Source organism: Arachis ipaensis, chromosome B3 (assembly GCF_059453495.1).
Source record: "Arachis ipaensis isolate K30076 ecotype BB chromosome B3, ASM5945349v1, whole genome shotgun sequence".
Lineage (NCBI taxonomy): Eukaryota > Viridiplantae > Streptophyta > Magnoliopsida > Fabales > Fabaceae > Arachis > Arachis ipaensis.
The window spans coordinates 44,463,428-44,479,770 of record NC_142438.1 but is presented as its reverse complement, the minus strand read 5'-3'; the positions used below and the strand labels follow the sequence as shown (position 1 = coordinate 44,479,770).

Genomic DNA, 16,343 nt, shown 5'->3' with positions numbered 1-16,343 from the left:
TGATCTGAGATAGTAAGTACCGATTTTTTACTGAAATGGATGGCTAATTTATTATCTATTTGGATGGCTGTTTTTGGCTGTAAAAACTACTTTTATGGGGCTGCCATGTTGTTGCATTGTATGAAAATAATTTACCTTGGTGGTTGTTGTGGTTTTAGTTGATTGACCAGGTCTGCGCAACCAATTAAATTCCTACTGAAAATTATCACTTGCATGGCAAACAGACAATGGATTTACATGTACAGTTGGTGATTACATCCTTATGCTTTATTTTTTTTTTCATATCCTAATGGAAAGAAGGAAGCATGTTGGAGGTTAAGGTTCTTGGGAAATAAGGCTAATAGCATGAAGCAGGGGTTCATAAACATTGACATTAGCTTCAAATGAGAGGAGTTTAAATTAAGAAATGAATAGGAGAACAAGGCGATGAGTGAAGAAAAAAAATATGTTCAATGGGTGTGAAAGAGGCTTAATGTGATCAAAGGTGCTGCCTTATGGGGTCTTGATGACAACCAATAACCAGAATTTTGTTTGATTGAATGTAGGGGATGGCTTGCGGAATAGAAGCATTGAAAATAAAGCTGTGATTGTTAGTAAAGGGGAGAAGAATATTTGGCCAGCAATTACAGAAGGAAAGGTAAAGCCTGTCGTGTACAAATACTTCCCTCTCTCTGAGGCAGCGGGGCACATTGCATCATAGCTAGAAAGCAGCCAACATGTTGAGAAGATATTGCTTGCTCCATGAATTTCTTTGTTCTGTAATATTGAACAATGTAAATGACAACATACTATAGATTTTCTGACTTTGTTAATCTTTATGTTATATATATGAACTCAAGAACCTATAAAGCTGTGATTTACAATAAGAGAAAACGTGTTCTTATTTGTGTACAAAGGGTTGGCAAAAAGCACAAAGAACTGAATGTTTGAAAAGCTTTAAAAAAATACAAGAAAAAGAGCATTAGATTGGACTATGTATATTGTGGCCAAAAGTTGAAATAAAATAGTACTAAACTACTAAACATAGTGAGACTGAAGCCAATATTGAATATCCAACTTAATTTTGTCTTCAATTAATATACGTCAAACTAGTTAGAGACACGGAGCTACACTTTCTAATGTAATGTGGTTGCATGCATAAGAATACTACTATTTTCTTCAATGTGTGGATAGCTGGCTATAGACCAAAAATAAAAATGCTAGAGAAATTAGAAAGCAAAATCAATTTCCTTATAGGATCTCAAATAGGAAGTAACGGCTATGTTCGGTGACCACTAATCCTAATTTGTCTTTAATCACACGTTTATGAATACAGTTACAACTTCTTTATTAATTTATTTTTTCCCCTGAAAGAAACATAATAATAAATAGAACATCCAAATTACAATGAAAATAACCATCGTCTTACCTAGTAAAATGAACATCTGGCCTATTTTAGTTTCTCTTTTAATTTTTTGTTTATATCAACACAATAGGATCATAAATTATATTACAAATGGTATACCAAAAGTAATCATCCGCTTTAGAATGAAAAGAACCATCCGCAATCATACTAAAATGAACATCCGCCTTAATTTAAATGGCTTAAAGTATAGTACATGATTTATCTCAATCATTGATGCCAAAAAGAAAATTCAATGAATAAGAGTAATATAAACAGTAAGAATTCTTATTGTATTAATCAATTACAATAAGGATTCTTGCTATTAGACACATCGATTAATTTTTTATTTATTAGACACTTGATCTAATAGTGACATATTTTATAATTTATTAGTTTAAATTTTAAGAAAATGACCAACTTAATCAGAATTAAGCGTGTTAGTAAAATTTCAAATTATAATAGACTCCATGCTTACAATATTTTTAACAAAGTCTACTAATCAGACAAAATTATGTTAAATTCAATCAAAATCAATTAAACATCCAAATTAGAATGAAATTAACTATCAGCATACCTAGTAAAATGAACATCCAACCTATTTCAGTTTTTCTTTTAATTTTTTTATTTACATTAACACAACAGGATAATAAATTGTACTACAAATAGTATACTCAAAATAACCATCTATACCGGCTACCTCCAGAGACCATCCGAACCCCTAACTAGGCCCTTGTTCATGTCCTGCCACCACACCGGCGGTACTGAGTGTTCGTCTTTTACAAAATCACAGCTCTTGTTCACCAATGCAACGTCACGACTTAAATCCAAGGTTTGTCCCCTGGTATCTGTACTTTCATTTACCTTAATGAAAGCTAATAAGATTTTGATTTAAGAGCAGTTAATTAACAATGTAGTTATCTATCCAGAATTTATAACAATTACATAACTGAAGTTATCTCCAGGAATAGACCAACAAAATAAGATGGTAGATCAACTTAAAGAAAGTTAAAAAATCTCTTGAATAACTTTGAACTATGAACCATTATTCTATTCTACAATATAATAAAAAATATAAATCTAACATGATAAAATTCATACCTTAAGATTGCAACGAGAACACCTTAAGTTGGAAAAATAACTATCACAAACTATGGTGAGAGGAGCCTTTGCTGTAAGTTCTTCTCCACTCTTAGTTTTGTAGTGAACTCCTTTGACAATTTCATTTTCTTCTAATAGAGATGTGATAGTTCTTTGTTCTAATTTTACACTGCAAAATATAATAGTACAAAAGCAAGATCAAATGAACTTCATGTCTTCATGTATAGCTATTTATTGAAGAATCAAGTTGTGAACTTGGTGAGAAAATTGTACTTGGGAAGAGAAGAAGCCTTCACTAGCATTCTTTGGTTGAAACGGCCATTGTGAAAGCTTTTACCGGAAATATCAAAACTAAACTTTTTTAAGGGATAAGAGAGCTTGGTATTTTTTCCATCTTTGTAAAGGGCATAGTCAAAGACCTGTTGTGCATCAATTTCATCCACACAATCTGCAACAACTCATAACATTCATTCTGTTAAGAACCTTAAATTTGATGAGCAGAGTCAGGGGAATGTGTTCACACCTAATATTAAAATTCTTCAATAATATTGAAATTCTTCAATAGATTACCGTGTTGGTGGGCGTCAGTCGCGGAGAGCAGGATTGCAACAAGTCTGGTGGCGAGCAGGGGGAGGCCGTCGGGCAGCATGGGGTGGCGAGTTTCAACGGCCGTGCTAACGATGGTCGGGGTTGCGGTATCATGGTGGAGGGCGACATGAGGGAGGATGCACTCGCTGAGGAGCGATTGAGGAGGGCAACACGAGGGGAGACTTGGTGCGGTGGATGATGGCAACACGAGAAATGAAGAGGAGACGCCGGTGCTGAAAGGAAAGAAGAAGAAGAACGACGCTAGAGAGAATTAGAATTAGGGCTGCGTTTTTTTTTACCTCACTGAGGGAAATTCTAATTCCTTTCAAATTTCAAATATGAAACAATTAAAAATTAATTAATTAACCTTAATTTATTTTTAATTTTAATATAATTTCCATTGTACATATTGTACACTACATATATTAGTTCCTAATCCTTTCTCTTTTATTTTATCTTCTACTTTATAAATTAAGTTAGATGAGTATGTTTAGAAGGTCTTTTCTATAATATCTAAATTTTGTTCATGGAATTCAAAAATAAAAGAGTAAATTTTATTTTATTCTATCTCTATTTTTAAGACAAATTAGATTCATAGACACCAAAGGAATAAATAAGTTTGGAAGTAAGGACAAAAAATAAATCTTAAAAAATATTTTGAGAGTTATCATAATATGAACGCACACTGCTACTAAAGAAATTGTTTAGTTTCAACGTAGGCATGTGAACATGCATGTATATTGTATAATAAGTATAAGGCTTAGTTTGAGTAACTAATTTAATTAAACTCCTTTTGATAAAATAACTTAAATAATAAGTGACTCTGTTAAAAGTAACTTATAAATAAGTTATTTTGTGTTTGGATTTTTAACTCTAAAAGTGCTTATTTTATAGAAATATGATGAAAAGTAGAAGTATTATGAGAGAAGTCATTTTTTTTAACTTCTCTATAAGCTCCTAAATAGCTTCTTAAAAAGTTACAATTTGGTTTTGAAAATTGCACCAAACATTAATACTACTACCTTTCATAAGTCAAAAATAAAAAAAAATTACTTTTAAAGTTTTCCAATCGGCAGTAAGTATCCCCCAAGAAGACTTGGTTATAATGGTAAGTCGCTCAACCTGCATGTATGGCTTTTCTTTTCCAATATAATACGCTGATTTGAGTAGTTATGACATGCCAAAGGCGAAGCTTCATAGATTCAAAAAGGTGCCGCGTGCCATTGCCACCAGTCAATACGGCATGTTGGAGTGGGACCCTCTCCTTAACTGGTGGAAACTAAGTTATTAATTAAGAGTAAACATTGTCATGCTCATGCTCATTCTCATGCTTTTCATGGCTACCATTTCCATCATTCTTGTTCTCTTCTTGCTTCTAATACTAATAATAGCAAATGAAGCCACACCTGTTGAGAACATCATTGGGTTGGGCAAATCGCTCTCTGCCAATGGTAATAATAATAACAGCAATCCATCTTCATGGCTTTCAAGTTCCGGCAATTTTGCATTTGGCTTTTATCCTCACCGTGATGGCTACGCTCTTGGCATATGGATTCTGGACCCCGACAACACCGTGGTCTGGACCGCTAACCGCGACGGTTTGCCACTTTCCTCTTCCTCCACCTTGCAGCTAACCCCACGGGGTTTGCTTCTTCGACAAGGAACCGAAGAAGAAGCAGTAGCGGCACTCAACATCACTAGCTTTTCATTTTCAAACCTTGGAAAAGAAGCAGCTTCAGCTTCCATGCTGGATTCCGGCAACTTTGTGATCTATAATGCTTCCTGATCCGTCACCTTATAACTCGGTCTTTATTGTGCATTATGAGTTATAACTCGGCTTTAATTATCATTCATTCTATAACTGACACATTTATTACTGACTTAATGACCATTATTCTACTTAATGATTAACGGTCATATCATCAATTCTATTCATCAACTCTATGCCTATAAAAGGCACCAATCTCTATATACACTATACATTCTAGATACATTCTAGATACGTTCTAGAGACATTCTAGATATATTCTATATTCATATAATTATTATAATATACAATACATGATGATTTCTATTTCATGTCTTACATTCTATATTCATAGAATTATTCTTATACCTCTTAAACACTTACTGACTTGAGCGTCGGAGTGTCTTTTGCAGGTACCCACCCCCTTGTTCTCTCCTTGCCGACGTATAACTCATTCCGACGAGAAGCTTGAAGAAATTCATCGACGGACGAGCTATACACCGGTCAACCTCAGCAAGAACAATTGGCGCCGTCTGTGGGGACGAGTAAAATAATTCCTACTCCCCTTAGGTTTATAAAACTTGATTTACATTCAAATTTTTGAACCAATCTCAACAATCTTGTTTAAGATTTTATTTAATACTTCTTATCAAATTTTAATCTATCGTAATTCGTAACTTTTTATAAGGTTTATATTTTATACCTTCAAATTGCTTCACTTTTACGTATGATAATATTTCACATCTTATAATCGATCAATTAACCAATCCGAGAATAAACTCGGCTTTCAATCAATCCGAGAACAAACTCGATCAATTCGAGCACAAACTCACTTATCAATTTTGCTTACTTTTTCAAAGTTTCCTATTTACACAAGTAAAATTGTATATTTTATTCAACATACTTTTGCATTTATATTTTGTGTAACTAATATTTACTTATTTATTAGTTATATTCAAACCTCAATATATGTTCTATACAATAATGACATATAACAACCATGTCAATTGTATTTTTATTTCATTATGTATTATATTATTATTGCTTAATGATTTCATTTATACAATTAAATGACACTAATGATGAGTTCAAATCTTAAAATTAGATTTCATCAAAAATTAATTATATATCAATTGTATATAACTGTTACACTATTCACTTTATGCTATTAAATTTTATGTTACTATTTGTTTAATGTAGAAAATTGAACAGGCAATTTACTATTATTGCACGAAGAATATCCCTCGTCATATTGTAACTGCTAGAAAATTATACTAAATGTATAATTCAATAACTGTTATCTTATTGCTTTATTATCAAATTAAAGCATGTCCTACAAAACAAAATTCAGATATTCACATTTGGCATGTATGACATTCATATATGTCGTCTTCTTCTCTACAATTATCAACTTTCAAGGTATATATATATTTTTTTTTTTACTTTGAACTATTTTATTTTTACAATATATATTATTCAATATATGTTTTATACCTATTCATTTTCTCAATTTATCTTATTCATGTCAGATCTTCATTGTAAATTGTAAATATTCAATAACTAATTGCTTTGAGAGAGAAATTTATCAATAAGTTGTTGTGGGTCGGAAAAATTCCCAAGACAATTAACCATTATATCCTCGGATCATACAATCGATTCCGCCAATGGATATCTATCTCTAAAATTGTTCTTAAGTGGAAAAGTATCCCCCACACAACTATCTTGATTGAATGACTCTTATCATTCAATTATTTTTTGAATACGTGCCGACATAATAACCCGACTAAGCTTGGGGGCTCACCATATCATTATTCACTTATCTTTTAACCGAGTTATAAATCATTTTATTTTCTAAGCTTAGCCTGGATCATATGATCGGCAGACAAAGCTTGGGGGCTATGATCCGTCACCTTATAACTCGGTCTTTATTGTGTATTATGAGTTATAACTCGGCCTTAATTATCATTCATTCTATAACTGACACATTCATTACTGACTTAATGACCATTATTCTACTTAATGATTAACGGTCATATCATCAATTCTATTCATCAACTCTATACCTATAAAAGGCACCAATCTCTATATACACTATACATTCTAGATACGTTCTAGAGACATTCTAGATATATTCTATATTCATATAATTATTATAATATACAACACATGATGATTTCTATTTTATGTCTTACATTCTATATTCATAGAATTATTCTTATACATCTTAAACACTTACTGACTTGAGCGTCGGAGTGTCTTTTGCAGGTACCCACCCCCTTGTTCTCTCCTTGCCGACGTATAACTCATTCCGACGAGAAGCTTGAAAAAATTCATCAATGAACGAGCTATACACCGGTCAACCTCAACAAGAACACTTCCCATAGTGTTGTGTGGCAAAGCTTTGATCACCCAACTGACACCATTTTAGGAGGGCAAAGGTTGATCAATGGAAACAAATTGGTCTTTGGTGTCTCCAAAACAGACCATTCATCAATTGGGCTTTTCTATCTCGTCATGCAGAAAGATAACAACCTTGTCTCTTACCCTATCAAAAGCCTCTCTTACCCTTCTGATGCTTACTATGCCACCGGCACCAACAACAACGCTCCTATCACCACCTATCATCTTTGCCTCGACCAAACAACAAGCTATCTACTTATCAGGAATGACACTGATTTGAGGATCATTTTTGAGCTTCCTTTTGATACTTCTACTAATTATTTAGCTGCCGGGAACAAGAACAAGAACAAGAACAACACCACAATTATTTATCGTGCAACTCTGGATTTTGATGGAGTTTTCCGACTCTATGCTCATGACATAATTACCAAAGACAGCAGCATAGTAAGCACTTGGCCTGATACTGTTTGTTCAGTGAAGGGCTATTGCGGCTTCAACAGCTACTGTGCACTGGCCGATGAGAATCCATTTTGCTATTGTCTTCTGGGATTTGATTATCTAGATCCGAACCAAAATACTCTTGGATGAAGAAGGAACTTCTCAGAAGACAAGTGTAGTGAGGACGCGTTTTACAGAATGGTCCCTTTGGATAAATTGGCCTGGGCACGTGGTGACCGCTCTTATTTTCAGGCACAAATGTCAGAGGAGGAAGATTGCTCTTCTTCTTGTTTGAAAGATTGCAATTGTTGGGCTGCTTCTTATGATCAGAATAGCATGATTTGTACAAAGCAGCAACCCCCTCTCAGATATGCAAAAAGGATACAGGGAAACGAAGAAGTACCCTCCTTGAAATTCTTCAAGGTAAGAAACTTGAACTTGAATAATGTTAGCAGTGAGCCTGTCCCTGAGATTCTTGGAACAATCAATTCATCAAGACTACTAGTAACAAAGCAATTCTACGTATTATTCTTGTTACCTCCATTTTCACTCTGATTTTCTGCTCCACTATTGGGATATCTTGTCATTTGATGTCGAAGATTCGAGTTCTCAAGTACAAAAGGCTCTTGGAGATTGGGGACTTGGGGCTGAATGAGGAAGTGGCTTTGAGGAGATTTTCATACACTGAGCTCAAGAGAGCAACCAACGGTTTCAAACAAGAGTTGGGAAAGGGCTCTTTTGGAGCAGTTTACAAAGGGGTTTTATACAAGGCGGGAAGATGTAGGAGATTCATTGCGGTGAAGAGACTTGAGAAGTTGGTTGAAGATGGAGAAAGAGAGTTCCAAGCAGAGGTGAGAGCCATTGGAAAAACACACCACAGGAACCTTGTTCGCTTGCTTGGCTTCTGTGCCGAGGGTCCCAAAAGGCTTCTGGTCTATGAATACATGAGTAATGGTTCCCTTGGGAAGCTTCTCTTTGGCGATGAAAGGCTTCCAGATTGGGATGAAAGAGTCAGAATAGCTCTGGATATTGCAAGAGGGATCCTCTATCTGCATGAAGAATGTGAGGCACCCATCATTCACTGCGACATAAAGCCTCAAAATATCTTGATGGATGAGTTCTGGACTGCCAAAATATCCGATTTCGGGCTAGCAAAGCTTCTCATGCCGGATCAAACAAGAACTTTCACAGGGGTTAGAGGGACAAGAGGATACTTGGCCCCTGAATGGAACAAGAACACACCAATAACAGTGAAGGCTGATATCTACAGCTATGGGATAGTGCTTCTTGAGACAGTGTGTTGCAGGAGAAACCTTGATGTTAATGTGTCAGAGCCAAATGAGATTCTTCTGTCTGGTTGGGCCTATAAGTGCTTTGTTGCTGGAGAGGTGCACAAGCTAGTTCATTGGGAAGAAGTGGATAAGAATGTTGTGGAAAATATGGTGAAGGTGGCACTGTGGTGTATCCAAGATGAACCTGTTCTCCGGCCTTCAATGAAGAGTGTGGTGCTCATGCTTGAAGGGGTTACTGATGTGCCAGTTCCTCCTTGCCCAACTTCTAATTCCATGTGACAAAAAAATGTTATTGTTGCTGTCTTCCCTGAGTTGATTTCATATATATATTTTTGTGCATTGTTTCTGTATTAATTTACTTTCAAGTTCTTATTGTAAATTATCTTCCACATACATGCATGAATCAATGCTATTCGTGCTTTTGTAAATAAAATCAAACTTGTTAAACGGTGTCCAACCTTCATATCAGGTTTCAGAAAATTTTGTTTATCTAGACATTTTTCATTCTGCCTCTAATTTAGCTCGTTAACTTTCTACACTACGTTATGGAAATATGTTATTGACTTTTAGAAACTACTCCTGGTAGCGTTTTGGTTTGGGAGGATTTTTCTTTTATTATTTTTTATGCGCAGAGTTAAATTGAATGAAAAACAAAAGATGATCACTAAATTTACAGAGAATACATGACAATCTTTACTGTTCACTATTCTCAGTATTCTGTACTAGAAAAATTCTTTGATAAAATTGAATTTAGAACATTTATTAACCAACTCAATTTAACTCAACTCAATTTAATCAACTAAGGGGAGGCAGCAACATTAACATTTTTTGTCACATGGAATTAGAAGTTGGGCAAGGAGGCATTGGCACATGAGTAACCCCTTCAAGCATGAGCACAACACTCTTCATTGAAGGCCGGAGAACAGGTTCATCTTGGATACACCACAGTGCCACCTTCACCGTATTTTCCACGACATTCTTATCCACTTCTTCCCAATGAACTAGCTTATGCACCTCTCCAGCAACAAAGCACTTATAGGCCCAACCAGACAGAAGAATCTCATTTGGCTCTGACACATTAGCATCAAGGTTTCTCCTGCAACACACTGTCTCAAGAAGCACTATCCCATAGCTGTAGATATCAGCCTTCACTGTTATTGGTGTGTTCTTGTTCCATTCAGGGGCCAAGTATCCTCTTGTCCCTCTAACCCCTGTGAAAGTTCTTGTTTGATCCGGCATGAGAAGCTTTGCTAGCCCGAAATCGGATATTTTGGCAGTCCAGAACTCATCCATCAAGATATTTTGAGGCTTTATGTCGCAGTGAATGATGGGTGCCTCACATTCTTCATGCAGATAGAGGATCCCTCTTGCAATATCCAGAGCTATTCTGACTCTTTCATCCCAATCTGGAAGCCTTTCATCGCCAAAGAGAAGCTTCCCAAGGGAACCATTACTCATGTATTCATAGACCAGAAGCCTTTTGGGACCCTCGGCACAGAAGCCAAGCAAGCGAACAAGGTTCCTGTGGTGTGTTTTTCCAATGGCTCTCACCTCTGCTTGGAACTCTCTTTCTCCATCTTCAACCAACTTCTCAAGTCTCTTCACCGCAATGAATCTCCTACATCTTCCCGCCTTGTATAAAACCCCTTTGTAAACTGCTCCAAAAGAGCCCTTTCCCAACTCTTGTTTGAAACCGTTGGTTGCTCTCTTGAGCTCAGTGTATGAAAATCTCCTCAAAGCCACTTCCTCATTCAGCCCCAAGTCCCCAATCTCCAAGAGCCTTTTGTACTTGAGAACTCGAATCTTGACATCAAATGACAAGATATCCCAATAGTGGAGCAGAAAATCAGAGTGAAAATGGAGGTAACAAGAATAATACGTAGAATTGCTTTGTTACTAGTAGTCTTGATGATCTTATGAGAAAGTGGAGTCTCAGGGACAGGCTCACTACTAACATGATTCAAGTTCAAGTTTCCTACCTTGAAGAATTTCAAGGAGGGTACTTTTTCGTTCAACTGTACCCTTCTTGCATATCTGAGAGGGGTTTGCTGCTTCATATAAATCTTGGTACTCTGATCATAAGAAGCAGCCCAACAATTGCAATCTTTCAAACAAGAAGAAGAGCAATGTTCCTCATCTGCCATCTGTGCCTGAAAATAAGACCGGTCGCCATCCCAGGCCAATTTATCCAAAGAAACCATTCTGTAAAACTCTTCCTCACTACACTTGTCTTCTGAGGAGTTTCTTTTGCAGCCAAGAGTGTTCTGGTTCGGATCAAGGTAATCAAATCCCGGAAGACAATAGCAAAAAGGATTCTCATCAGCCAGTGCACAGTAACTGTTGAAGCCGCAGAAGCCCTTCACAGAACAAGCATTATCAGGCCAGGTTTTTACTATGCTGATGACTTTGTTAGCCATGTCATGAGAATAGAGTCGAAAAACTCCATCAAAATCCAGAGTTGCACGATAAATAATTGTGTTCCTGTTCTTGTTCTTGTTCTCATTCTCAGCAGCAACAAAAAGATTTCGAATGGGCATCAAATTAGTGTCGTTCCTAATAAGTAGAGAGCCTGTTGTATGGTTGAGGTAAAGATGATAGGTGAAGGTGCAAGAAGCACTGGTGCTGGTGCCGGTGACAAAGTAAGCATCAGAAGGTTAAGGGAGGCTTTTGAGAGGGTAAGAGACAAGGTTGTTATGTCTCTGCATGATGAGATAGAAAAGCCCAATTGATGAATGGTCTGTTTTGGAGACACCAGAGATCAATTTGTTTCCATTGATCAACCTTTGTCCTCCTAAAATGGTGTCACTTGGGTGATCAAAGCTCTGCCACACGACACCATTGAAAGCATTATAGATCACAAAGTTACCGTCATCCAGCATGGAAGCTGAAGCTGCTTCTTCTCCAAGGTTTGAAAACGAAAAGTTAGTGGTATTGAGTGCTTCTTCTTCTTGTCGAAGAAGCAAGCCCTGTGTGGTTAGCTGCAAGGTGGAGGTAGAGGGAAGTGGCGAACCGTCGTGGTTAGCGGTCCAGACCACCGTGTTGTCGGTGTCCAGAAGCCATATTCCAAGAGCGTAGCCATCACGGTGAGGATAAAAACCAAATGCAAAATTGCCAGGACTTGATAACCATGAGCATGGATTGTTGCTGTTACTATTATTACCTTTGGGAGAGAGTGATTTGCCCAACCCAATGATATTATCAACAGCTGTGGCTTCATTTGCTATTATTATTAGTATTAGCAGCAAGAACAGAACAAGAATGATGGTGGAAATGGTAGCCATGAGCAGCTTGAGAATTAGCATGACCATGAACATGTTTACTCTTAAACTAAATTAATTTCCACCAATTAAGGAGAGGGTCCTGCTGCAACATGTCGTATTGACTGGTAATTGGAAGGGACAAATTAAGATCTTTGAATAATTTTACAAACGATTTCGAATGTTGAAGTTGGAGGTGGCCATCATGGCCCATATGGCACCTTTTTGAATCTATGAAGCTTCGCCATTGGCAAGTCAACTACTAAAATCAACGTATTGGAAAAGAATAGCCATGCACGTTGCATGACTTACCATTATAACCAAGTCTTCTGGGGATACATACATGCATGCCTACATTGAAACTAAACTAATTTTGTTAGTAGTGTATGTTCATATAATGATAAAACTCCGAAAATATTCTTTTAAGATACAAATCTATTCATTTTTTTTCACCCTTGCAAACTTATCTAGACCTTTATTGTATAATAAAAATATTATTTATATATTAAAATTAATCACTAAATATATATATATATATATATATATATATATATATATATATATATTTTGTTTAACTCATATTTGATGTATATTTTATATTTTAACATATATTTTATGTTGAGTTTGAAAAACTTCAAATTATTGTGATGATCAAACATTGTTAAAAATATTAACTAGAAATTATTAATTTGATTTTAGATTCAAATTATTTGTTTAATAATTTCTGTTTTGTGTGCAAAATTTTTTATCATTGGACATAAGCAACATAAAGCCCAATAGGTTGAAAACTTATTCAGCATTTGGTACAAAAATATTTCAAGCATTGTGGCTGAATTATTACAATTGATGTTTAGGCTAGGAAACCAATATAAAGCCCATAACAAATTCCTCTTGGTCCAACAAATTGGTTGGTCCGAATTGAAAAAAAGAAAGAAAGGAATTGAAACATGATGAGTTTGGTTACCTACTCTAGTGGGATGAAACTCAAAATTAATTAACTTGGATTAATTGTATTGGTAACAGGAAAGAGAAAAATCAAAATTGATTTGATTGCTTTTATTGCCTCACACGCTACTATGCATAGGGTATGGAAAGTGGGAATTTATTTGGTTTAATTATATTCATTACTTCCAGAGTTTCCTATTCTCTTCTCTCTCTTGTTTTCGTCTATCACTTCTATCAGGAAAAGAAGATGGAAGAAGCTATCAGAGAAAATCACAGAGAAGCTAGGAAGAAACAAGCGGCTAAGGTGATGATGGCCCTTGCAAAAAGAAGATCCAAGGCATGGCGTGGCTGAGATCTTTTCCACTTAAGGCAAGATGTGATGAAGAAGCTTCAAGGTCTCCATGCCTAAAGTAGTAGCAATCCGTTTCGGTCAGAGAAGAAGATCTCTGAGGTGAAGCTCGTTTCCACTTTTGTTCATCCATCACAGAAGGTAGCTACTGGAGCTACGTTGAGGAAGGAGCAAATATGCATGAAACAGAAGGAGCTGTCAAGGATCAAGAGTTCATCAAGGGTTAGAAATCCTTCTTGGGGACCAAGTTAAGATGGAAGGCTCAGATTGATGAAGCTTGATGAGAAGGGATGAGAGAGAGGTAATTGCATATTGGTTTTGCTTTCGGTTTCTCTCTCTTTTTCTCTCTATTCGAACCGGTTTTGATTATTGAAGAAGAAGAAGGTGGCTTGGTTCAACCGGTTTCAACCTTGGAAGCTTCCCTTTCTATAATAAGGGTGAACGGCCAAGGGTTGAGACAAGGAGAGAAAAGCACAGAGTTCTCATAGCTACCCAAGCTAACAGAAGTTCTTCTCCTTCAATGTGTTTTATTTTGTTTTCTTTTCTTTAGTTTTGTCTGTCTGAGTCTTATGGTGAAAAAGGCAAACAGTGTGAGGTTTGTAAGAAAAAGCCAGTGAGTGGAAAAGGCAGAGAATGCAAAATTAAAGAAAAAAAGCCATAGATGTCTTATAGGTCCTTTGTACATCTATATGTTGTGTATCATGATTCTGTGGAAATCTCCTCGCAAGTTGGGTTAGCACTTAGCAGTTGAAAGCTTGGCAGGTGACCAAGTCAAGTTCAGTTTTGGGTATAAATTCATTCTGGACTTGTCCCAGATAGGAATGGGTAGTTCCTAGGGAGAATTGGTGTCTGTAATCAGTTGATTATAGTGAAATTCCATCATTGTTGTGATGGAGACTGGACATAGGCTGCATTACACTTAGCAGCTGAACCAGGATACTTCTTGGTGTGATTCTCTCTTTCTCTTCTACTCCATTTTTGTTTCTGTTACGTAGGAGACAAAATTGAAAAATATCTCTTGACTGGTTACGAGACAAAAAGAAAATGTCTCTTGACTGCTTATGAGACAAAAAGCAGAAAGATCTCCTGAAGCTATTTTAAAAGGCAGAAAATAATACTCAACAAAAAAGGGGCTAAGATTAAACCCTCTATTCTTTTAGCCACTGATTACCATCAATTGGTATCATAGCTTGGAGAAAAGATCCTGATGGCGGCTAACAGTGGATCAAATTTGGTTGCCTATACTCTGACAGAAGGGCAGTCAAGCAACAGACCTCCGTACTTCAATGGAAAGAACTACAGTTACTGGAAAGAAAGGATGAAGATATTTGTTCTGTCTGTAGATTACAGACTCTGGAAAATAATCCTGGAAGGTCCATAGTTTCCAACAGTTACGAGTGCAGAAGGTGTGGTTTCACTCAAAGGCGAAGCCGATTGGAATGAGGAAGATAGAAAGAAAGTAGAGCTCAACGCCAAAGCTGTCAACTTGCTCAATTGTGCAGTCAGCTTCAAGGAATACCGACAGGTATTAAGATGCACAACAGCAAAGAAAATCTGGGACAAACTTCAAATCACTCATGAAGGCACAACCCTAGTAAAGAAGACCAGGATAGACATGCTAAACAGAGAATATGAAATGTTCTCAATGAAGGAAGGAGAAACGATTGAGGAACTGTTTGAAAGATTCAACGTCATCGTCACTGGCTTGGATGCTATGGGAATCACATATCCTGAATCTGTGCTTGTGAGAAGAATTTTGAGATGTCTCACAAAAGAGTGGGAAACAAAAGTAATAGTAATAGCTGAAAGTAGCAACATTAATAATATGTCATATGATGATTTGAGAGGAAACTTGCTTGCTTCTGAAAACACTTATTTGAAAAAGGATACAAAAAAGAAAGGAATTGCTCTCAAATCCGTTTTTGAAACTCTGGATGATGAATCCAGTGATAACTCATATGAAAATGATTTTGTTTTGTTTGCTAAGAAATTCAGGAAAATGATGAAGCTGAAGGAGAAAAATAGAGGAAGCAGCTCAAGAAAGACAAAAAAGGATCTCAGCAAAGTGATCTGCTACAACTGCAAAGAGGCTGGCACTTCAAATCCGATTGTCCTAAACTGAAGAAGGAGGATAAACCGAAAAGGGGAAAGAAGAAAGGACTCATGGCTTCTTGGAAAGACTTGGAAAATGACTCTGATGAAGATGAAGAATCTGAAACCAAGTCTCAAACCTGCCTCATGGCCGATCACGTAGAGCAGGTAGTTTTTCATAACCCTGACACTTAAGACCTTCATTTTATGATTGATCATCTTTCTGAAAAGATTAAATGTTTCCTAAGTGAAAACCAAGATCTTGAGTCTCAAATAGAAATATTAAAGGCAAAAAATGGTTTTCTGAAAGAAAAGTTGAGAGAGGCTGAAACCGCTGTTGATCTTGTTGAAGAAAACAAGTGGTTGAAAGATGAAATAAAAGTGTGTGAAAAATAGCATTCTATGGTTGCATATCTTAATTGTTTTGAAGAAAATGAGAAGTTTCTTAAAGAGGTAAAAAGACTTAAAGATGACTTAGCCACCTTTGCTCAAAGTTCTGAAAACTTAAATCAACTTTTGGCTAGTCAAAAACCTCTTTATGATAAAGCTGGGTTGAGTTTTCATAAATTTGCAAAATCTGTTGAAAAACCTTCTTTTACCAACATGGTGTCATCTTCAAATGATGTGAGGTTTCAAAACCCAACAAGCTTTAGAAAAACAGCAACTCAAAGATTTTGTAGAATATGCAATCGGAATAGATATTCTCCTATTCAGTGCTTCTTTAGTGAAAGAATGATTGGAAACAAAGTTTACA

At 36.2% G+C, this 16,343-nt stretch overlaps 1 protein-coding gene and 2 pseudogenes across 1 annotated transcript; 2 read left to right on the top strand and 1 right to left on the bottom strand.

Moving 5' to 3' along the window:
• The first annotated feature begins 4,406 nt into the window (after window positions 1–4,406).
• LOC110269453 (G-type lectin S-receptor-like serine/threonine-protein kinase LECRK3) lies at window positions 4,407–8,210 on the top strand (annotated as a pseudogene).
• A 28-nt stretch (window positions 8,211–8,238) lies between these two features.
• Window positions 8,239–9,427, top strand: LOC148570466 (G-type lectin S-receptor-like serine/threonine-protein kinase LECRK4). Its single transcript, XM_088507397.1, has one exon. The coding sequence runs from the start codon at window positions 8,246–8,248 to the stop codon at window positions 9,224–9,226; it is 981 nt and encodes a 326-aa protein (XP_088363523.1). The 5' UTR covers window positions 8,239–8,245; the 3' UTR covers window positions 9,227–9,427.
• A 242-nt stretch (window positions 9,428–9,669) lies between these two features.
• LOC107633068 (G-type lectin S-receptor-like serine/threonine-protein kinase LECRK1) lies at window positions 9,670–12,228 on the bottom strand (annotated as a pseudogene).
• Window positions 12,229–16,343: the final 4,115 nt, after the last annotated feature.

Excerpts from the sequence above, each read along its gene's own strand:
- LOC148570466 (XM_088507397.1), top strand. The coding sequence starts at position 8,246 with ATGTCGAAGATTCGAGTTCTCAAGTACAAAAGGCTCTTGGAGATTGGG.